General features: G+C 47.7%; 2 protein-coding genes across 2 annotated transcripts in view; both read left to right on the forward strand.

Moving 5' to 3' along the window:
• ttn.1 (titin, tandem duplicate 1) overlaps positions 1 to 22,844 on the forward strand; it is a 215,177-nt gene that overhangs the window by 58,425 nt on the left and 133,908 nt on the right. The window contains 15 exon segments of the mRNA XM_037762617.1: positions 35 to 601; positions 770 to 1,051; positions 1,128 to 1,406; positions 1,488 to 1,769; positions 1,850 to 2,128; positions 2,222 to 2,509; positions 2,611 to 2,889; positions 2,978 to 3,259; positions 4,813 to 5,091; positions 5,368 to 5,646; positions 18,076 to 18,366; positions 20,562 to 20,849; positions 21,795 to 21,917; positions 22,156 to 22,438; positions 22,531 to 22,714. Coding sequence (XP_037618545.1) covers positions 35 to 601; positions 770 to 1,051; positions 1,128 to 1,406; positions 1,488 to 1,769; positions 1,850 to 2,128; positions 2,222 to 2,509; positions 2,611 to 2,889; positions 2,978 to 3,259; positions 4,813 to 5,091; positions 5,368 to 5,646; positions 18,076 to 18,366; positions 20,562 to 20,849; positions 21,795 to 21,917; positions 22,156 to 22,438; positions 22,531 to 22,714 — 4,265 coding nt within the window.
• On the forward strand, positions 8,434 to 9,429 carry LOC119484107 (titin-like). The gene is made up of 2 exons (XM_037762618.1): positions 8,434 to 8,912; positions 8,999 to 9,429. Exons 1-2 carry the CDS (start codon positions 8,678 to 8,680, stop codon positions 9,313 to 9,315), a joined length of 552 nt encoding a protein of 183 aa, XP_037618546.1. The 5' UTR covers positions 8,434 to 8,677; the 3' UTR covers positions 9,316 to 9,429.

A 22,844-nucleotide genomic window follows, 5' to 3' on the forward strand; every position in this document is an offset into this window, starting at 1 on the left:
CTAATGTGTTTCTGTTCTGTTCCTAATTCTTCAGAGCATTGCCCTCCGGCCTTTCTAAGTAAACCTGACCCTCAGATTGTGTATGTTGGGAAGAGGGCAGAGTTACAGTGTGTAATATCAGGCTCTGCTCCTCTGAGCGTTGTCTGGCTCAAAGACAACCAGGCCTTACCCAAAGCATCCACACACTACCAAACCTCTTGTGAAAGGAATAAGCACACTCTTGAGATAACCAAGCTTGAGCCGGCTGACGGCGGCCGGTTTGTGTGCAAGGTGTCTAATGATGTTGGGACGACTGAGTGCAGCACGGAGCTGCGTGTTATTGATAAGCCCAGCTTTGTAAAGCCTCTGGGTCCGGCCGCCGCCATGGTCGGAGCTCCTCTGCAGCTGCAGTGTCAGGTGGACGAGGACACCGGAGTCACTGTCACCTGGACCAGAGACAGTAGAAAAGTCCACCAGTCTCCGGACTGTAAACTGTCCTTCGAGGATAAGACGGTGACTCTTGATATCCTAAAGACCACACTGAAAGATTGTGGAAACTATGTGTGTACGGTGACAAATGAAGCCGGGAGCGCAACGTGCTCCACCTCGGTGAAGGTTCAAGGTAAGAGCTGTCTGGTACATTTTCACGGCTGCTGCAGCATTTTGAAGCTGTACTGAAAAAGAACATAAACTGTATTCTGTGGTGTCTTAAATCTCTTTCTCTTTCAATGCTGGGTTGTTTTTTTGGCATGCCTTCATACCGGCTCTTTTTAACCACACACCTCTCCAGAGCCGCCGGTCTTTGTGAAGAGGCTGGAGGTCTCCACAGTCTGGAAGCAGGGCAGCACCGCCCGGCTGCAGTGCTCCGTCAAAGGATCCCCTGAACTCCACACCACCTGGTTCTTTAACAACAGCGAGTTGTCTGCTGGTGGCAGATACGACATCAGTCTGAAGGACGGTGTCACGACTCTTGAGATAAAGGACGTCACGTTGAGTGACAGCGGCAACTTCACCTGTGAGGTTCTCAATGAGTCTGGGTGTGAAAGCTGCACCACTAAAGTAACAGTGAAAGGTGTGTAGACTAGTTCATTACAGAACCACATGTTGAATCAGAACCCGTCTTAACTGGACCGTCTGTTCCCCTTCAGAGCCGCCATCTTTCAGAAAGGAGTTAGCGTCCTTAGAGGCGGTCCGAGGATCCGTAGCGGTGTTGGAGTGTGAGATTGTGGGTTCCGCACCATTCGAGGTAACCTGGAAAAAGAATAAGAAACATCTGTCAGCAGATAAGAAATACAGAATAGTGTCGCAGGGCTCGCTGAGCTCTCTGGAGATCCACTCCTTTGAGAGCGCCGACGCTGGCGAATACGAATGTGTGGTATCTAACGAGGTCGGCTCAGTGACCTCTAAGTCATTGGCTAAACAGAGAGGTTAGTGATTAAAACCTTTCCTTCTAATGACTGCACCCCTCTCGGCTGTTGTTTATATCATTATCACTGATGTTATTTCAGAGCCGCCCATGTTCTCTAAGAGGATTGAGAGTACAACAGCAGTGTTGGGAAATACAGTGAAACTCCAGGGAACCCTAAAAGGCTCAGCGCCCATCGCTATCAAATGGATGAAAGACTCTGAGCTGCTCAGAGACGACGATCCAAATATCAAAATGATATTTGAGAACAACGTCGCGAGCATTTCCTTCTCTTCTGTTGAGATAAAACATGGCGGCAAGTATACTTGTTTTGCTGAGAACGAGGCGGGGCAGCAGAAATGTGAAGCCGTCTTAACAATTCAAGGTCAGAACATGTTCCTGTTTGTTAGAAGTATTGTCAGAGTGCAGACGTAGATGTTTAAACAGTCTCCTATTGTATTATAGAGCCTGCTAAGATCTTAGAGAAAGCAGCGTCCATCAGTGTGACTGCGGGAGATTCAGCCACGCTGGAGTGTACGATCTGTGGAACCCCAGACCTGAAAGTGAAGTGGTTTAAAGACGGGAAGGAGATGATCAGTGGCCGTAAATATAAGATGGTTGTGAAGGAGAACACGGCCATCTTAAAGATCCTCTCGGCAGATAAAGGAGACACTTCAGACTACAGGATGGAGGTGTCCAATAAAGTGGGAAAAGACCAGTGCAGCTGCTCGGTCACTGTTATAGGTTAGTCTGAGCTACGAGTACGTCTCTCATATAGTAACCGATAGACCCGGCCGAAAGGTGACCGGTATATGTTTGATATACTTTCTTACACAGATCGTGCTGTTCCACCATCCTTCACCAAAACTCTAAAGAAAGTGGATGGCAGTATTGGTAGCGATGTCACCTTGGAGTGCAGAGTTGCTGGATCTCAGCCGATGGTTGTTTCTTGGTACAAAGATCAGAAGGAAATCCACAGCGATGCCAAATATAAGCTGGATTTCAGTGAGATCACAGCCTCTGTGACGGTAACCGGCCTGGAGCAGACGGACGGTGGCGTTTATACCTGCCGGGCCTCTAATGATGCCGGAGAAAAAGAGACTAGTGGTACTTTGTCCGTCAAAGGTCAGAGCCTTAAAGTGACGTTAAACAGGAGTTCATTACAGATAGACGTTATCGATAGGCTGTGAACATGTGTGCTGTTTTTTCTTCCCACGTAACTCCAGAACCTCCGGTCTTCACGGTGACACCTGAATCCCAGGACGCTTCACCGGGATCAGATGTTGTCATAAAATCATCCTTTACAGGATCAGCTCCTCTGGTGGTTAAATGGTTCAGAGAGGAGAAGGAGGTTTTCACTAGGGGGAAGTGTTTCATAAAAAAAGATGCCTCTTCCAGCTCTCTAGAGCTTCACTCTGTGAAACCCAGTGACTCGGCTAAATACACCTGCCAGGTGTCCAATGATGCCGGGAAGGTGGACTGCACCGCGGCCCTCTTTGTGAAAGGTGCTGTTTCATTCTCTCTTTTTAAAAACCTGAACTGTTGTTTTCTTGACTTGTTTTTTTTACTGTAATTGTTACTGTTGATTTACAGAAGCTCCAACATTTACAATGAAGCTTGAGCCTTCACAGCTGCTGAGAACTGGACAACCTCTGAAGCTGTCCTGCAAAGTGCAGGGCACGCCTGTTATTAGCATCAGATGGTTTATGAACGGCTCAGAGATCACTTCAGACCGCAGACGCTCGACGTCCTTCGACAGCTCAGTAGCGACTCTGGAGGTAGAGGACTGCTCTGTAGAGGACAGTGGAGATTATGTCTGTACGGCGTCCAGCGAGGCCGGCAGCGACCGATGCAGCTGCTCAGTAACAGTGAAAGGTCGGTCCGGTCTGTAGAGTTTACAAACTTTAGACTGAAGTCTGGTCCACGTTGTTCTTTAGCATGTTCAGTGCTGCCTACATTCAGGTTCCCTTCCTGTCTAAAGACCCGGGGTTTGACTCCTGGTAGTTGACCCGTCAGGCTTGTTCGTATTCTCCACCAAACACAACTGGCCGAGTTGGTAGGTGGGAAGCCAGTGAGGGATCACACCCTTTATTTTTCACGTGTGAGTCCTCCATCCATCCATCCATCCATTCTTCCATCCATCCATCCATCTGTTATCTCCCTCTTATCCGGGGCCGGGTCGAGGGGGCAGGGTATACCAGACGTCCCTCTCCCCAGAGACGTTATCCAGCTCTTCCTGGGGGACTCGGAGGCGTTCCCGGACCAGATCAGATATATAATCTCTCCAGCGTGTTCTGGGTCGACCCCGGGCTACCCCTTACCAGTTGGAGGCATCCTGATCAGATGTTGAACCTCCTCAGCTGGTCCCTTTAGAGGTGAAGGAGCAGCGGCTTCCTCCGGATGTCTGAGCTCCTCCCCCTACGGAGGAAACTCATTTCAGCCGCTTGTATCCGCGATCTCATTCTTTCGGTCACTACCCAAAGCTCAGGATCATAGGTGAGGGTTGGAACGTAGATGGACCACAACGGTCCGATAAAACACCTGCATAACTGCAGATGCCGCACCAAACCACCCGTCCAACCCCTGCTCCATTTTACCCTCACTGGTGAACGAGACCCCGAGATACTTGAACTCCCTCGCTGTGACTCCTGTTAGTTCCGAACCCTAAACTAAAGGTTGTAGGATGATGAATGTGAGGCACCCCCCCCCCTCTCGGCTCCAGCCTGCCACAACCCTCTAAAGGATCGGCGGGTATAGGGATGTCACAAGAACCGGTACTTTGGTACCAAGTTAATATCAAAATTCTGAAAAGGTGACGGTACTCGTTTTTCTACAATAACACAGGTAGCGTAGGGACCGTCGGGGCTCGAGACTGATGGCATCCCGTAGTCCTGGGGACGTTACATTAATGCGTTTGGGACACAGTAAACTTACTATCAACGCGTCCAGGTTAATACCACGTTATGAACAACACATCTGTGTTGAAGTCAGCAGGACGAGAGCTGGTTAACGTTAGCGGTGTTACACGGTGGTCGGGCACAGATTACATTATGTACTCACCGAAGGTATGCTCTTTTACAGAAATAAATAAAAACATTAAAATGACATAAAGTTCTATGAACAAGTATGAAAGAACGATCCAAGTGAAGGTCTCTGATCGCCCATCTCATCTCAGTCAGCGTCTACTAAGAAGCTCTTATAGATGTTTAGATGATGTTAACATCTCACCTGTTCTCAGTACCAGAGGTTAACTATCCAGTAAGTTCTTTGGGAACCCAACTGGGTCTCTGTGTCTCTACAGTTTGCTTCCCAACCGGACCAGCGAGTGTGTTTGAGGCTCTGAACAGCGAGAAGAACTCTGTGGACCAGACTGACCTCACAAGGCCAGAACTTTAAATATAACATGTCTATTATCTTTGTTTTTATAGAGCCTCCAGCGTTTGTCAGGTCTTTCCAGTCAGCTGAGCTTGTAAAGGGATCCGACATTATCTTGGAAGGAACCGTTTCAGGTTCCTCTCCGTTTGAAATCAGTTGCTTCCTCAATGAGAAGCTGATCAGAAACGACAAAAGGCATCAGATGAGTGTTGAAAAGGACACGGTGACTCTTCAGATCTCCCGCTGTGAGACCGGAGACGCTGGGACGTACCAGTGCACGGTCACTAATGAGGTCGGGGAGACATCTTGTTCTTGCCAGATTACACTGAAAGGTTAGTCCAAGGTCAAATACTGACAGTCAAGGTTATCGTTCTACATGTTCCCCAAGAATTATATTTCTAAGCAAATTTCAGCGATTTTAATTTGGGGCATTTTGGACAAAATGTAACTGAGGAACCAAAGACATGTTTTTAGTCCTGAATAGTTTGTTGAATATGTGAGGGGAGAAGGTTTGTTCTGTCCACAGCCAGGAGACATGTGGACCATCTGTGTTTGTGTAAAACCTCCTTCTTCAGCTTTCAGTCTGATCTGTGGTCTTCTCTCACTAGAACCACCGTCCTTTGTTCAGAGAATAGAGGACGTGTCCTGCACGGTGGGCTCTGAGCTCTCTATGAAGTGCATGTTGTCTGGATCTCTTCCCATGACTCTCTCCTGGATCAAGGACGATCATGAGCTCACAGAAGACGAGCACATTCAGATGTCCTATGAAACCAAAAGTGCCGTGTTGAATTTGAGAAATGCTCAGTTATCACACGCTGGGAAATATGTGTGTCAGGCCCAGAACAAAGCCGGGACTCAGAGATGTGCCGCCGTGCTCGTAGTCACAGGTTTGTAGGATGTTTGTTACTCGCCTTCACTGCTGTTGGTTTGTGTGAAACGTGTTGTTGTCTGTGGCACTAACACCTGTCGGCAGCTAACTCACTTTGCTACCATGTTGTTATATCCCAGAGCCAGCAAATATTTATGAACATGCAAAGTCCATCAGTGTGACCGCGGGCGACCCGGCCAGGCTCGAGTGCAGATTCTCAGGCACCAAACCGCTCAAGTCCAAATGGACGAAGGCGGGAAAGGAGCTGAGGTTGGGTCGGCGGTACAGAATCCAGAGCACCGACAGCAGCTCGGTGCTCCACATCAGTAAAGTACAGCAAAGCGATAGCGGCGAATACGCCTTCGAGGTTTCAAACTATGCCGGGTGCAGTTTTTGTGAGGCAGCCGTGACTGTCTTAGGTCAGTTTATCCCAAAGTTTATACCTTTTTATTATTCTGTTTTATTCATACAACACACTGAACATTGTTTTTGCTCTTTGTATGTAATAGATCAGATTATTAAACCGTCTTTTACGAGAAAGCTGAAGCAGACAGAAGGTATCAAAGGGTCGTTTGCTCATCTGGAGTGTCTCGTATCCGGCTCCCTGCCGATCACCATTCAGTGGTTCAAAGATGAGAAAGAGATTCAGACTGACGACAAACACAAATGCACGTTCTTTGAGAACGTCGCTTTTCTGGAAATCTCTAATCTCGACAGTAAAGACGGTGGCAACTACACCTGCATCGCAAAAAACAAAGCGGGAACTGTCCAATGCTCTGGGACCTTGTTTGTCAAAGGTTTGATCTCATCATGCCTCCTCAGTACTATAATCACTCTGTGTATGTTGTGACTGTGTTATAATACCAGTGTTGGGTTTTTATCCACCAACAGAACCGCCGTGTATTCTTGAAAAGCCTGATTCCATGAATGTTCTGCCCGGCTCCAAAGTCCTGTTTAATGTACTGGTCTCTGGCACGCCGCCGCTGACCACCAAATGGTTTAAAAACAAGAAGGAGATTTTATCCAGCACCGACTGCTCTGTGGTCAAAGACAACACCTCGAGCTCACTGGAGCTCTTCTTTGCCAAAACCTCCGATTCTGGAGACTATGTCTGTGAAATACACAACGATGTGGGCTCCACTTCCTGTCAGGCAACGCTCTTTGTTAAAGGTTAATATTGGTCTCTCGCCTTCATCAGTTGTCTTCACCGTGTAGTGACCAACAAACCTCAGTAACCTCTGCATGTATTTATGATTTCAGAGCCTCCCTGTTTCATTGAGAAGCCTGAAGGGGTTTCAGTAGTGAGAGTCGGAGACAGGAAGGTGTTTGAGTGCACGGTGGCTGGTTCTCCAGAGATCTCTGTTCGTTGGTTCAGAGACGGAACTGAGATCCACCACAGCGTCAAACACAACATGTTGTTCATGAACTCTGTAGCCTCCTTAGAGATTCACCAAGTTAGTGAGAATGACGGCGGGAAATACTTCTGTGAAGTCTGCAACGAAGCAGGCACAGAGAGCTGCACCGCTGAGCTCCAAGTGAAAGGTTGGTTTAACTTCACGTCTGCATCCAGTCAGCGAGACCGTCGTCATGAATGACATCACTGATACCAGTCAGAGGATGCTTTAGTTTCATCTGCTTTGTGTTATTTCAGAGCCTCCTTTGTTTGCTGAAGAGCTGACGTCTCTTGAAGTTGTTAAAGGTTCCGGCGCAGTGTTCGCTTGCAAGGTGGCAGGAAGTGCTCCGTTTAAGGTCACATGGTTCAAAGATAACAAGCTAATCAAATCCAGCCACAAGTATATCCTGGCTGACGGTGAAACTGTGAGCTTGAACATCCGGGACTGTAAAGAGGAAGATGTTGGTACCTATCGGTGCGCGGTAGCCAACGAGGTTGGAAGTTGTTCTGGCTCTGCAGCTTTGTCTCTGACAGGTTGGTTTAACTGAACACTGCTCACGTACATCAGACCGCCACATACGGTACTTCAGTAAAAGTCAAGGCCACGCCCCCTTTTAGGGGGATAGAAAACTGAAGATCTCATAGACTTCAATGGGATCTGACGTATGTTTGGATTGTAATTTTGACTAGTTGGTATTCATTCATCTCTTGTTATACAAACATTTGTTTTATTCACGTCTAATAATTATTAAGTGACCTTGTCTGAACCTGAGCGTTGGCGATACCTTAATAAATAGTTGATCGCCGCCATCGTCTGATGTATACAGCGCTGTCCGCTCTCTGCTGTTACAATGACGCCCTTTCTTTGTGTTAGTCCCTCCAACATTTGCGAAGAAGATAGAAAATGTCTCGACTCTTCTGGGCGGTCTCGCGGTGTTCCGTTGCACCGTGGACGGTTCTCCGCCTCTCTGCGTGCAATGGCAGAAAGATGAGAACTGGATCCCAGAGGATCCAAACATCGAGAGAACGTTTGAGAACAAGGAGGCCGTTCTCAGGATTCCTGCCTGTGAGGCGAGCCACAGGGGGAAATACACCTGCCAGGTGGTAAACGAGGCCGGGCAGGACAAATGCTTCGCCACCCTCGCCGTGCAAGGTACCGCTGCTTCATGCATTACATCATAGGCAGCTCTAACGGCGGTAACAAGTGCACTCACCTCTTTTTCTTGGTGTTGTAGAACCACCTAGGATCCAGGAGAAACCAGAGGTAGTCAAAGTGACCTGCGGTGATCCAGTTAGTCTAGAGTGCAGGGTAGCCGGGACTCCTCAGATCAGGGTCAGCTGGACTAAAGACGGTAGAGAGCTCCAGTCCAGCAGAAAACTCCATCTGTGCTACGAGAACAACCTGAGCAGTGTTAGCATCCAGTCCTCCGAGCTGGAGGACGGCGGACAGTACCGGTTTGAAGCCACTAACTCTGTCGGGACCTGCAGCTGTACAGTCACACTGCTTGTTCTAGGTTTGTAAAATTACTCTTAAACTCTGGTTAGAACAAATATTTAGTGTTTTTTCGTTGACTCTAATTATCTTCTGGTATCACTTTAAACAGAAGAAGTAATTCCTCCGACGTTCGCTAGGAAGTTAACAAACATTCAAGCCGTTATGGGCTCGGTGGTCACCATGGAGTGCAAAGTGTCCGGTTCTCTTCCGATATCAGTGGAATGGAGCAAAGGGAAGGAAAAGATCAGCCAGAGCTCCAAATATGAACTTGTGCACATTGAAAACACGTCGTCGCTGCAGTTCAAGCTGAGCGAGGCTGCTGATACGGGAGAATATTCCTGCAGAGCTACCAACGCAGCAGGCAGCTGTGTGTGCAGTGGAGTCCTCACAGCTAAAGGTTAGCATCCACAGGTCTACTTCACACCATGTTCACCCTGAAGGCTGTCGGTCATGTGTGGTAATCCTTGTTCTGTTGGGTTTTAGTGCCTCCGAGGTTTGTAGCTGAGCCCCGGTCTCAGGCTGTTACTCCAAAGTCTACTGCACTCTTCACAAGTGTGTTTGAAGGAACGCCTCCATTTGTGGTGAAATGGTTCAAGGATGACCTTGAACTCATCACGGGGCCTTCATGTACCATCACACTGGAGGAATATTCCTCCTCTGTAGAGCTCCGCTCGGTCGGGACGACGCAGGCTGGAAGTTATTCTTGCCGAGTTATTAACGAAGCCGGCGCGGTGGGAAGTGCAGCAGAGTTGTTGGTGAAAGGTTGGACTCGTCTTTTTTTCTCGTCCATCATCAATTAACTCCATCTTTTTTCTGCATTCTCACAGCTCCTCTGTCTTCACTTCCTCTTCCTCACCACCTCACCTTTTCTTTTCTCACCAGGAATAATCTCCATCCTCCATCCGTGACATTGATTCAAGGGTTTCTTTATTCTCACCATAGTAACTTGATCTTTCTTTGACTTTGCAGAGCCCCCTCAGTTCGTCCTGAAACTTCCTCCCACTACCTTTGTGAAGCAGTGCGAGGGACTCCGCTTCGAATGCAAGGCCACCAGCTCACGCTCCCTCAATATGTGCTGGTACAAAAATGACCAAAAGATAACGGACGGAGACAACTATAAGACAATGTTTGTTGACTCGACTGCGTACCTGCAGCTGCGCAGCACCAGGTTTGATGATAATGGCGTCTACACCTGCGAGGCTCATAACGATGCCGGCAGCACCAGCTGCAGCACCGTCCTCACCGTTCAAGGTCAGCTGTCCAGTAGAGAGCTTTGTCTCTTTTCAACTTGTGTAGCATGAAAGAGTCGGAATGAAAATCCCCCGTGATGCAGATGTTGATATTGCGTCTTGAGTGTTTTTGGAAGCCTGTCTGAAAATGTCAGCATGGACCCCAACAGGAAGATCCCATTGTTGTCCTCCGTGTGTCGGATAGCATGAGTCTGAGTGTCACCTCTTTTTTTACTATTCCTACTGTGAACCCCTGAGTTACGTCTCCATGTTTATTTCTCTCACGAATGATCTGTGTCGACGTCTGGGTGGATCCCGATAGCATGGACTGAACTGAAGCATGATCCATGGAGGTATTGTCCGTTTATTAATATATCTGATATATATTTTCCAGAGTCCCCGTCCTTTACTAAGACTCCGAGCCCAGTAGAGGGCGTTAAGGGGAAAGATGCCAGCCTGCACTGTGAGGCGTACGGCACTCAGCCTTTCCAGATTAACTGGTACAAAGACAAACGGCCGCTGAAGGAGAGCAGGAAGTATAAGATGGTCAGTGAGGGCAGCTCCGCCACGCTTCACATTATGAAACTGGAGCAAGACGACGCCGGTCTGTACGAGTGCAGAGTGTCAAACAATGTAGGAAGTGAAAGCTGCCGCACCATCGTTAGCCTCAAAGGTTAGTACAGAAACAGTAGCCTCTTCCTCACAGCTTCATCTCAGCGTGATCGCCTCTCATCACCTGATCTTTCTTCACTATTCAGAACCACCAGTGTTTGTGAAGAAGCTGGTGGACCAGTCGGTGCCGGTCGGTCAGCAGCTGACCCTGACCGCTGCAGTGAAAGGCTCTGAGCCTCTGTCTGTGTCCTGGGTTCAGGACAAAGACCACGTTCTCAGAGACGGTGACAACAGAAAGATCACCTTTGAGAACAACGTGGTCACCCTGGTCGTGCCCACGGCCGACTCCACCACCGCCGGTAGATACACCTGCCAGCTGAGGAATGACTCTGGAGTTGTGGAGTCGGTCTCCCAAGTGACCGTTCTAGGTTTGTAGACCTCATTACGTTAGAGCTAGTGACAGCGGGAAGATTCCTTTAGCTGAATATCTTCTTCCCTGATTTCTAGAACCCGCTGCTATTGTGGATAGCCCTGAGTCCTTGAATGTGAAGTCAGGAGACAATGCCGCTCTGGAAGTCACAGTGTCTGGCACACCAGACCTGAAAACTAAGTGGTTCAAGGACAACAAGGCGCTCTCTGCTGGCGCCAAGTATCAGATGTCCTTCACAAAGAAGGTTGCTGCCCTGAAGATCCGGTCTGCTGATAAAGCAGATGCTGGAGAATACAAGCTAGAGGTGACCAACCATGTTGGTTCAGCCTCCTGCAAAACTAAGCTCTCCGTCTCAGGTTGGTGGCCTTCGTATACGTGACCTTTCACCAACTTCCTTATCGTCTTGTGACATTTCGTTCACTAGCAGCTACTTCAGACGTGCTTCATAACTTCTTTGTTTTTTTGACAATAGATAAGTTGATTCCTCCGAGTTTCATCAGGAAGCTGAGAGACACCCACCTAGTTGTGGGGAAGCCCGGTGAGATGGAGTGTAAAGTCACTGGCTCTGCTCCTTTAACTACTTCCTGGTTCCTCAACGGCCAGGAGATCCAGAGTGGGCCGAACTACGACATCAGCTGCACTGATAATCTGTGCAGACTGACGGTCCCGACCGTCAGCATGTCCCACTCTGGCAAATACTCCTGTAAAGTTGTAAACGCTGCAGGAGCCAGCGACACCAGCGCTTCAATGAGTGTGACAGGTCAGTACACGAGAATAAATCGGACTGGATCGGACTCATCAAAGAATGATTATCTTACAAACACATCTTTTTTTATTTGAACCCAGAACCTCCATCTTTTGTGGAAACGCCTGAAGCGAAGGAAACGTTGCCCGGCAAAAACGTGTCTTTCTCGGCGAGAGTGAAAGGCAGCGCCCCCCTGAAGGTTAAATGGTTCAGGGGCGCCAAAGAGATGCAGCACGGAAGGGGCTGCGAGATCGCCCTGAAGGACGCCATTGCCACTCTGGTGCTTCACAGAGTGGAAACGTCCCATGCAGGAGAGTACACCTGCCAGGTCATCAACGACGCGGGGAAGGAAAGCTGCCCCGTTCACCTGCTGGTGAAAGGTTTGTTAGCATGACAGATATCTTTTTTTGAACCCTCTTTCTACTTGTGAATGTAACTGATGATGGAATGACTTCTCTCAGAACCGGTCCACTTTGTGAAGAAGCTGAAGGACATTTCCTCTGAGAAGGGGAAGCCTCTGAGGCTGGAGGTCACGTTCGCCGGGACCCCCAGGGTCACCGTGACCTGGAAGAAGGACGGGGACCTCGTCTGGGCCTCCTATCAGTACAACGTGATCACCACAGACTCCTCCTGCATCCTGGAGGTTCTTAACGCCGACAGGATGGAGGCGGCCGGTAGATACTCTTGTGAGGTAGACAACGGAGTCGGAACGGACAGATGTGAAGCAAAAGTGTCAATTCTAGGTAAAATAATGAGCATGCATGTTCTTGTGCTTAGTTTTGTAGTTTCATTTGTAAAGATTCATCATTCATTCATTAATTCATTCTTTCATCAACTCAACATCTGCAGTTTTACTAAATCATCATCATCATCATCATGTTTCACTTTAGAGCGACCATACTTTGTAGAAAAGATGGAGCCAGTGGAGGTATCTGCGGGCGATGGCGTTACCCTGAACTGCTCTATTCGGGGAACTCCTGACATCTCTGTAGCTTGGTTTAAAGCTGACGGAAAGCTGCGCAAGTCCGACACGTGCTCGATGGACTTCAGGAACGGTGTTGCCACTTTGAAACTGACCAAAACAACCAAGTTCGATCACGGCGAATACATCTGCAAGGCAGAGAACCGGGTCGGTTCTGCCTCCGCCAGCTGTACCGTGGTGGTGAAAGGTGATGCTCTTCTTTCTGTTAGTGAATCCCGCTGTGATTGTGCATCACAGACGCATTTTGACTTTGATTACATGGTAATGAGTTTAAATACTGTCTTATATTCAGACTTTAAACAAAGATGTCCTCTGGTGAAATACACAACTCCGGAAAAAAGTACTAACTTGGCTTTCTCCCAATAGTTTTTTATACATTGCATCCATAATAGCAGAATTTACTTTGGCTTAGAGGCAAATGCATGGCAACGTAACAACTGTTAACATCAGCATTGCTTCTCTCAGAACCGGTGAGCTTCGTCAAGAAGCTGGAGGACACCACGTTCTCAGTGGGTCAGCCACTGAAACTAGTCTGCACATACACGGGAAGCCAGAGGGTCTACGTCACGTGGAAGAAAGACGGCAAGCTGATCTGGGCCAGTTATCAGTATAACGTTAGAACTACTGATTCAGTGTGCAGTCTGGACGTCCTGAACAGCGACCGGCCCGAGGCGGCTGGAACGTACACTTGTGAAATCACCAACGGAGCTGGAATCGACGTGTGCCACGCCCGGGTCAGCCTAGGTAAAGTCTCAAACTCTTAACACACCATCTGCTTTCAGTCCTTCTACTAACTACCAGAGGCCTCCTGCTGATGTTTAGAAGGGCCCAGTTAGTTAGACTACCACCTTCCTTCTAGCATAGCATACTGTAGGCTTCATGCAACTAACCCAATCATTGCTCCTCTCAGAACCGCCTCGCTTCGTCAAACCACTGGAAGACACTTATTTCAGACTCCGCGAACCTTTGACCCTCAAGTGCACGTACACCGGCAGCGAGAGGATGTACGTGACCTGGAAGAAGGACGGCAAACTGATCTGGGCATCGTACAAGTACAACGTCAAGACCACCAGTGACACCTGCATCCTGGAAGTCCTCAACAGTGACAGAGAAGATGCCGTCGGCAAATACACATGTGAAATTTCTAACACTGAAGGAATCGATGTCTGCCATGCTAATGTCAAACTAGGTAAACCACCTCACCTCCTTACAGGGAGTTTCATTTCCATGACATATCATGTAACCACTGATTCTATGATCTAACACCAACACTGATTTCTTAGAACCGGTTCGCTTTGTGAGAAAACTGAGAAACACCTTCTATAAAATTGGCCACCCGTTGACGCTGGAGGTCACGTTCAGCGGCAGCCAGAGGATTTACATCAGCTGGATGAAGGACGGCAAACCCATCTGGGCATCGTACAAATACAACGTTAAAACTACCAACTCCTCCTGCACTCTGGAAGTCCTCAACAGTGACCGCCGGGAAGCCGTCGGGAAATACTCGTGCGAGATTTCAAACTCAGAGGGCGCTGATATCTGCCATGCTATGGTTAAGATAGGTAAAGCCACTAACAAACACATTGTTCTTCTGCTTGCTGTAACGTTTAAAACATGCGTCTAACATCACCGTTGCCTCCTGTAGAACCGGTGCGCTTTCTAAAAGAGCTAGAAGACACCACGTTCAGACTGGGCCAGCCCCTGTCTCTGTACTGTGCTTACAGTGCCAGCCCTACAGTCTATGTGAGCTGGAGGAAGGACGGCAAACCGGTCTGGGCCTCCTACAAGTACAACGTCAAGACCTCCGATAACTCCTGCGTGTTGGAGGTCCTCAACAGCGACCGGATAGAAGCAGCAGGGAGATACTCCTGCGAGGTTTCTAACTCTGAGAACACGGCAGTGTGCTATGCTCAGGTCACTCTAGGTAACACACTCAACAGGACGGCTCATCGTTTTGGTTTTTAGCTGAGATTTCTTTAGTCCACTTCTGAGCACATCTCTGGTAAACAACAGATTTAAAGTGGTGCTTTTTCTTTGTGGAGAAACTCAGACTTACAGATTAAATCAACTAATCGATTAGTCGACAAAATTGTTTGAGTGTTATGCCGACTGCTGTCGCAGACATATTTCCAACGTCAGAATAAAATCACGAGAGTTTTGCTAGAGTTGCGGCGCGCTCCCGTGATCTCGATGGTTTAGCGTAAGGTGGCCATAAAACTCAGTCCATGCTGTCTTAAGTCTAGGGCTGACCTGGAAGCTTCGAAGCTTCGACCGTTGTTGAGTTGACCCTGTAAGATCCCCCCCGTCTTCGCTAAATAAACTGGGAAAAAAAAGTTTGGAAACTTGTGTTTGGTGGATTATTTCTCTGTTGATACAATGCTAATGGTCCTTGTATTTTACATCGTTGGAAAGCCTGTTTATTTTTCTTGGGTGCTACCCACATAATCAGCCGTTCTGCTCATCCCACAAATACATGATCCTTACAAGTGTGGCATCATTGTGAAGGTAAATAAACAGGCTTTCCAAACATGTAGAATACAATGACCATTAGCATTGGAACAACAGAGAAATAATCCACCAAACACAAGTTAACAGTCTGTGACTAAAGACTGAAGTCACTTCTTTTAAAAGTCTTTTCAAAGTCGCCTTGTGTAAGGTCGGCAATAGTCGACTAAGATTTCCGTGGTCGAGGACAGTTCTTCAATATTATATACTGTAAAAATAAATTTGTCTTATATTTACTATTTAAAGAATTTGCTGAAAGCTGCATTAAAAATATGATTGACTCAAAAAATCAGGTTGGAAAAACACACATTATTTAGCTCTTGTAAAAATGTAATATTTTTTGTTGAAAATGGTTAAAAACTGAAAACAATGAGCCTTACTGGTAGTTTCACTTGCTGAGTCTATTTCACATAATCTTGCTCATGTTTGCCGGTAGTTGACAGGCAGCTAACAGCTAACCGCTAACGTCCTTGCTTCTCCTAGAACCTGTGCGCTTCGTGACAAAGCTGGAGGATATGACCTTTAGGGTGGGCCGGCCTCTGAGGCTTCAGGTCACGTACACGGGCAGCCAGCTCGTGTACGTGAGCTGACTAAAGACGGCAAAACCGGTCTGGGCCTCCTACAAGTACAACGTCAAGCGTACAGACAACTCCTGTGTGTTGGAGGTTCTCAACAGTGACAGAGAAGAGGCTGCTGGTAGATATTCCTGTGAAATATCCAACGCTAGCAGCTCTGCTATCTGTCACGCTCATGTCAGACTAGGTAACTGCCTTCTAACACACTCATATGCTAGCTAGCAGCTCAGGCTACATGACATGGCTAACACCAGTGTTGCTTCTCCCAGAACCTGTGCGCTTTGTGAAAAAGCTCGAGGACGCATCGTACCGTCTGGGCGATCCACTGAGTCTGGTGTGCACGTACGCCGGCAGTCAGCGAGTGAACGTGACCTGGATGAAGGACGGCAAGCTTATCTGGGCTTCGTACAAATACAACGTCAAGACCAGCGATTCCTCGTGCGTTCTAGAAGTCCTCAATAGCGACAGACAGGAAGCAGCTGGGCTCTACACCTGTCAACTTTCTAACGCTGAAGGGTCCGCAGTCTGCGACGCTTATGTCTGTTGTAGAACCTCTAAGAAAGGTATAACCTCCACTCTTGCATCACTAACACTGAACATAACACGTAGAACCTCATCTTACTCCCGGACCAGCTGCCGTCCCGCTGAGGAACCGCTCTTCCATTTGCCTTTCTGAAAAGATGGAACTAGTTTCTGACCTTTTTGTGGTTTATAGCCTTATCATCTGTTAGTAACCATGGTGACGTGTTTAGTAACCATGGTGACATGTTTAGTGGGTGGAGCGTTAAGTGGAGGCAGGATAATTCTCTGAACACGTTAGCTAACGCTGGCTAGCAAGTATTGTTGGCTTGTTTTTTTTAACAATGGCTGAATAACATCCTAGTTTCTCTCAGTAAGTTTGAGAGATACATGGAAGACTACCTGGGCTGCTAATGGGAAGAAGCTAGTAGCTACATGTGGAATGAAGCTCTGGTTCTCTTTGCTTGACATTCATGGTCTTTGTCATTAATCCTAACAATAGATTTAATAAATAAAACCAAATGATTGTAGTCAGACAGACGAATGGAAGAAGCCCTCTGAGGCTGGTGGAACCCCAGCTGGTCCAGCAGTACGCTGGGACTCTCTATACTCTTTACTCCACTCAGCATAATCAAATGAAGCCTAACTGAATCTCATCATGTTTGCTTCTGCTTGCTTACCATCACCTTTGCATCTAACGTCCATCACTGCTTCTCACAGAACCTGCTGGCTTCATCAGGAAGCTGGAAAACACCACGTTCAGAGTCGGCGGGCCGCTGACGCTTAGAGTGGCATTCACCGGTAGCCAGAGAGTGAATGTGAGCTGGAAGAAAGATGGGAGACTCATCTGGGCCTCTTATCAGTACAATGTCAAGACCACGGACTGCAGCAGCATGCTGGAAGTCCTCAACAGTGACCGAGAAGACGCTCGTGGAAGATACACTTGTGAAATTTCCAATGCCGAAGGCTCTGATATCTGCCATGCTCATGTCAAACTAGGTAACCTAACCAACAACTTCCTGCATGAAGTGAGTGATTCGTACCGTTGCCACTCTCATAGCCTTTCCAATACCTGCAACTGATGTCCCTCCATTCACATAGCCTCACTTTCTACGCATGAGAACATCCACGGATTCCTCTGGATTATTGCGCAGTCACATAGTGTTTCGTCCTCCGCATGTAAAGATCAGTTGCTCCTATGATTGATTTCAACATTGCTTCTCTCAGAACCCGTACGGTTTGTCAAGAAACTGGAGAACGTCTGCCACGAGCTGGGTAAGCCTCTGAGGCTGGAGTGCTCTTACAGCGGCAGCCAGAGGGTTTACGTGACGTGGAAGAAGGACGACAAGATCATCTGGGCTTCTTACCTGTACAACGTCAAAACCACCGACTCCTCCTGCGTTCTGGAAGTCCTCAACAGCGACAGAGCCGTGTCGGCGGGAAAATACACTTGCGAAATTTCCAATGCAGAAGGAACTGACATCTGTCATGCTCATGTTAAAATAGGTAACACAGTAACAAGCACATCTCCGCCCATCATGTCACTAACACTAACCTCCGGTGTAGTTCCTGTTTCCTGTGGTCCCGTGCTTGTTGGTAACAAGAAGGAATTTGGTAACATGGGTTAAGTTGTCGGTGTGTTTAGGGTCGACTGGTCCCGTGTTTGTTGGGTTTGGAAAGAGACAGATGTTCCAGTGTATTAGAGGTCCAGGTTTTCCATGTTGTTATGGATGGATCAGGTAAATATTTGCTTGCTCTAAAAAGGGATTCTTAGACGTATTTGTTAAAAGGGTTGATATTCTGTATTTGTTGGCTTTGTTGTTTTTATGTCGTCTCAACGTGTTGTGGCTCTCTGTTTCCCCTACTGCACGGATAAAGGCCCGGTGGCCTGCTGAATGATTTCGAACAATTTCCCCTATGTCACGACATGGCCTGATTTTCTTCCTTTCTTCCCCACTAACAGAACGCACGGTCCCGCCAAACTTCACCAAGAAGCCCTCTGAGTCCATGATGGATTCTGCGGGTAAGACGGTGAAGATGGAGAGTCGGGTGTCCGGCTCCCAGCCACTGACGGTCACCTGGTACAAGAACGACAACGAGATCTACGGCTCTGACAAACACGATGTGAGCTTCAAGAACAACGTGGCCGTGCTGTGTGTCAGAGAGGCTACCGGCTCTGACGGCGGTGTTTACACCTGCGCAGCATCCAACGAAGCTGGCAAAGCTTCATGTCGGGTTTCTCTCACCATCACAGGTAGAAGTGTGTCCGTTTATCTTCATCCTCATGACATCATTGGTTGGGCTTTATGTTATGTGTTCCTCTGAAAGTTAAATGATCTTCCAGTAAAACTTGAGAACCCAACGTGGTGCAGTTGTTCACTCTAAATAGATCTGGGTCTCATCAGGAAGATGACACGAGCAACATCTGTTTTACATATGCTTTAGTCAGCCAATCAAAAATGCAGCAAATGTTTCTGTTATGTTAGCACCCGATCGCACCAGAAAGTTCACCACAGAATTCAGCTACACGTCCTCGTGAAACAGGCGGAGCTGCAAGCTCGGTGACTTGGTGTCTACTTGTGGGACCAGTTGGTGACTCATTGTTTTGGCTGGCAAGTTAACCAGTAACATGCCAGCTAACTAGTAGCATGCTGCCAATAGCCAGCCGGGTTGTTGCCAATTAGCTAGCTCCAATTTAGGAAGATACCTAGCTTTGTAGCTGCTTGAACGATAAGTTGAAATATTTAATTCAGGATACATCTGTACAATTGTTCCTAACCCTAACCCATCTGTGGCCCCGACCACGACTCTGAAATATCAGTAAGTTAGAATCTATGGCCCCGACCACGACTCTGAAATATCAGTAAGTTAGAATCTATGGCCCCGACCACGACTCTGATATATCAGTAAGTTAGAATCTATGGCCCCGACCACGGCTCTGATATATCAGTAAGTTAGGAACTATGGCCCCGACCACGGCTCTGATATATCAGTAAGTTAGGATCTATGGCCCCGACCACGGCTCTGATATATCAGTAAGTTAGGAACTATGGCCCCGACCACGGCTCTGAAATATCAGTAAGTTAGAATCTATGGCCCCGACCACGACTCTGATATATCAGTAAGTTAGAATCTATGGCCCCGACCACGGCTCTGAAATATCAGTAAGTTAGAATCTATGGTCCCGACCACGACTCTGAAATATCAGTAAGTTAGAATCTATGGCCCCGACCACGACTCTGAAATATCAGTAAGTTAGAATCTATGGCCCCGACCACGACTCTGATATATCAGTAAGTTAGAATCTATGGCCCCGACCACGGCTCTATAATATCAGTAAGTTAGAATCTATGGCCCCGACCACGGCTCTGATATATCAGTAAGTTAGAATCTATGGCCCCGACCACGACTCTGATATATCAGTAAGTTAGGATCTATGGCCCCGACCACGGCTCTGATATATCAGTAAGTTAGGAACTATGGCCCCGACCACGGCTCTGATATATCAGTAAGTTAGAATCTATGGCCCCGACCACGGCTCTATAATATCAGTAAGTTAGAATCTATGGGCCCGACCACGGCTCTATAATATCAGTAAGTTAGAATCTATGGCCCCGACCACGGCTCTATAATATCAGTAAGTTAGAATCTATGGCCCTGACCACGGCTCTATAATATCAGTAAGTTAGGATCTATGGCCCAGACCACGGCTCTATAATATCAGTAAGTTAGAATCTATGGGCCCGACCACAGCTCTATAATATCAGTAAGTTAGGATCTATGGCCCCGACCACGGCTCTATAATATCAATAAGTTAGGATCTAAGGCCCCGACCACGGCTCTATAATATCAGTAATTTAGAATCTATGGCCCCGACCACGACTCTGATATATCAGTAAGTTAGAATCTATGGCCCCGACCACGGCTCTGATATATCAGTAAGTTAGAATCTATGGCCCCGACCACGGCTCTGATATATCAGTAAGTTAGAATCTATGGCCCCGACCACGGCTCTATAATATCAGTAAGTTAGGATCTATGGCCCCGACCACGACTCTGATATATCAGTAAGTTAGGATCTATGGCCCATCACCCCGGACCCCCAGCTGGATACTGTTTCCCACTGGCTGGATACTCCAGATGCTACAGATGCTGGTGTGACTGGGCCCTGAAGGACTGTCCCCCCAGGAGGTTTGAATTAGACCATTTGAGAGTCGTTGGGTTTGCGGTCCGAGGTCTTCTCAGCGGCCTCAGAACTAGATAACAGAGGGAGAACTTTTAAACTAATCTCTTTCCTTTGAGTGTGTTTGGGGGGAGGTGTGTAGTGTTGTCCATCTCAGGTGCAGGTAAGATAATGACTTTGGTTTCCCTCTAAAGGTTTTTGTAAAAAGCTAGAAGTTGTTTGAAACTCACTGTAGTGGTCCTGCTTCTATCCCATCACTCCTTCAGAAACTGGACAGGCTCCAAAGTTCGACGTCCCTCTGGAGCCGGTGACGGTGAGCGAGGGCGAGAAGCTGAGCCTGAAATGCAACATCAGCGGCTCTCCTCCGCTGACCATCCAGTGGATGAAGGATAGGAGGGAGCTGAAGTCAAACGGGAACACTGGAATCACATTTGTTGGGGGGACGGCGTGTCTGAAGGTCAGCCCGGTCTCAAAGAGCGACGCCGGGGATTACCTTTGCAAGGCCAGCAATGCCGCTGGCACCGAGTTCTGCAAGTCCAGGGTCACTGTGAGAGGTAACGTCATCTGACATGTGATGACTGTTTACTGGCCGTCCTCTTGGGTTTACTGGTTTATCTTACACAATAAAGAACAAGAAATACTCAACCAGTGTTCCCTGATTGGGCCGTTTCCTACCCAGCTGGGATACTTTTTATAGCCCCCTTTTCCTGTAAGTAACCATGGTGACGTGTTTAGTAACCACGGTGAGGTGTTTAGTAACCACGGTGAGGTGTTTAGTAACCATGGTGACGTGTTTAGTGGGTGGAGCCTTAAGTGGAGGCAGAATAATTCTCTGAACACGTTAGCTAATGCTGGCTAGCAAGTATTGTTGGCTTGTTTTTTTAACAACGGCTGAAGAAAATCGTAGTTACTCTCAACATGTTGTGTCACTCACTCTCCAGGATCACCAGAGGTAGTTGAGAAAGTTAACATGAACCAACGGGACCAGATTAGCCGTCCCCTACGCCGCTGGAGACGACTGCAGGAGGAGGAGACGGCTGGCTAATGCTAGTTAGCTAGCTAACGCCTGCTCTCCTCCCGGTGAAGTCGTCTCCTGGCGGCGAGGAGTGAGGCAGAGCGACCGTGACCCGGCGCTGTCCTCTGTTGGGCTCATTTTCTGTAGCATGGTGGAATTAGCGAGGTAGCTAGCTAACTAGCCAGTCGCTAAATGAGTAAAATTTAACAACTTAATGCTTCATCCACACACTCTTGTATTATTTCACTTTATTACTTTATTACTTTATTACTTTATTAATTACTTTATTAACTGGGGTGAAACTTTTTTACCTTTTTCAAATTATTATGAGGTCAGCTTTGTGATAAAAGTCTCTTTAATATTAAACGTTTACATCTAAAAACAAGTGAAGTGTGGTTTTGTAATGTTTCATTATTGAAACTGGTTTGAGGCCGTGATTGGTCTCTGTTGCAACACTGCACTCACTTCCATGATATCTTTTCAGATACAGGAGCCAAGGCGGCCCCCGCTGAGGCTGCCGTCGCCGCCCCCGCTGCAGCTGCTCCGGTCAAAAGGCTTGACAACCTTTTCTTCATCGAGGAACCCCAAAACGTTTCTGTCACAGAGAGTAAGTTGACTGTTAGAGAGCTCTGTAATGCACACCACTCATCATGACATCGTCAGGGAAACGCCACACACGGAATCTTTTAAGTTTAATGATGGTAGACATTGGGTTCTGGTTGTAGACGTGGTTCGATACGTCCGTAAGTCAGGGTTTGAACTAAAGGGTCACATGTCAGAGGAAATGAAGAACTATGGGACAGATTCCACGGGGAACTACATATTTGCTAATTTTTTCTTTGCAGAGGGCACTGCAACGTTCATCGCCAAGATCGGAGGTGACCCCATCCCCAGCGTGAAGTGGATGAAGGGCAAATGGAGGCAGATCACCCCCGGGGGTCGCATCTCCATCGAGCACAAGGGCCAGGATGCCAAAATGGAGATCAGAGAGGTGACCAAGTCTGACTCAGGCCTCTACAGGTGCGTCGCCACCAACAAACATGGAGAGATCGAGTGCGGTGCAGAGATGGAGGTCTCCAAGACGGAGGAAAAGGAAGGACTTGGAGATATAAGGACAAGACTGAAGAAGTAAGAGAGAGATGGAATTCTGAGGACAGATGATTGATAATACCAGATAATCTAGACGACATGTCTCTAATTGTGTTCTTGATTTTTGTCAGGACTCCCTCGAAGCAAAAGAGTCCCAAGAAAGACGGAGACGTCGATATTGTGGAGTTGCTTCGAGGTCAAGACCCCAAAGACTACGAGAGGATCCTGCAGGAGCACGGCATCCACGACTACCGCGCCATCCTGCAGGCCGTCGAGTTCCTGAAGAGGGAAAAGGAGATGAAGACCGGCAGAGTGGTGAGAGACAAAAACTGACTGGCTAAAATTCATGTTAATGTTTAGCTTTGAAGATACAGCTGCTCAAACATTTATTATAATACGTTATGATCAGACTTTATTGATCCCCTTCCAACAGAAGCACAGAGCC

This window comes from Sebastes umbrosus (assembly GCF_015220745.1).
Source record: "Sebastes umbrosus isolate fSebUmb1 chromosome 13 unlocalized genomic scaffold, fSebUmb1.pri SUPER_13_unloc_1, whole genome shotgun sequence".
NCBI classification, from domain to species: Eukaryota; Metazoa; Chordata; class Actinopteri; order Perciformes; family Sebastidae; genus Sebastes; species Sebastes umbrosus.

Excerpts from the sequence above, each read along its gene's own strand:
- LOC119484107 (XM_037762618.1), top strand. The coding sequence starts at position 8,678 with ATGGGCTCGGTGGTCACCATGGAGTGCAAAGTGTCCGGTTCTCTTCCG. Across the intron at positions 8,913-8,998 it reads TGGAGTCCTCACAGCTAAAG|TGCCTCCGAGGTTTGTAGCT; the intron begins GTTAGCATCCAC and ends GTTGGGTTTTAG.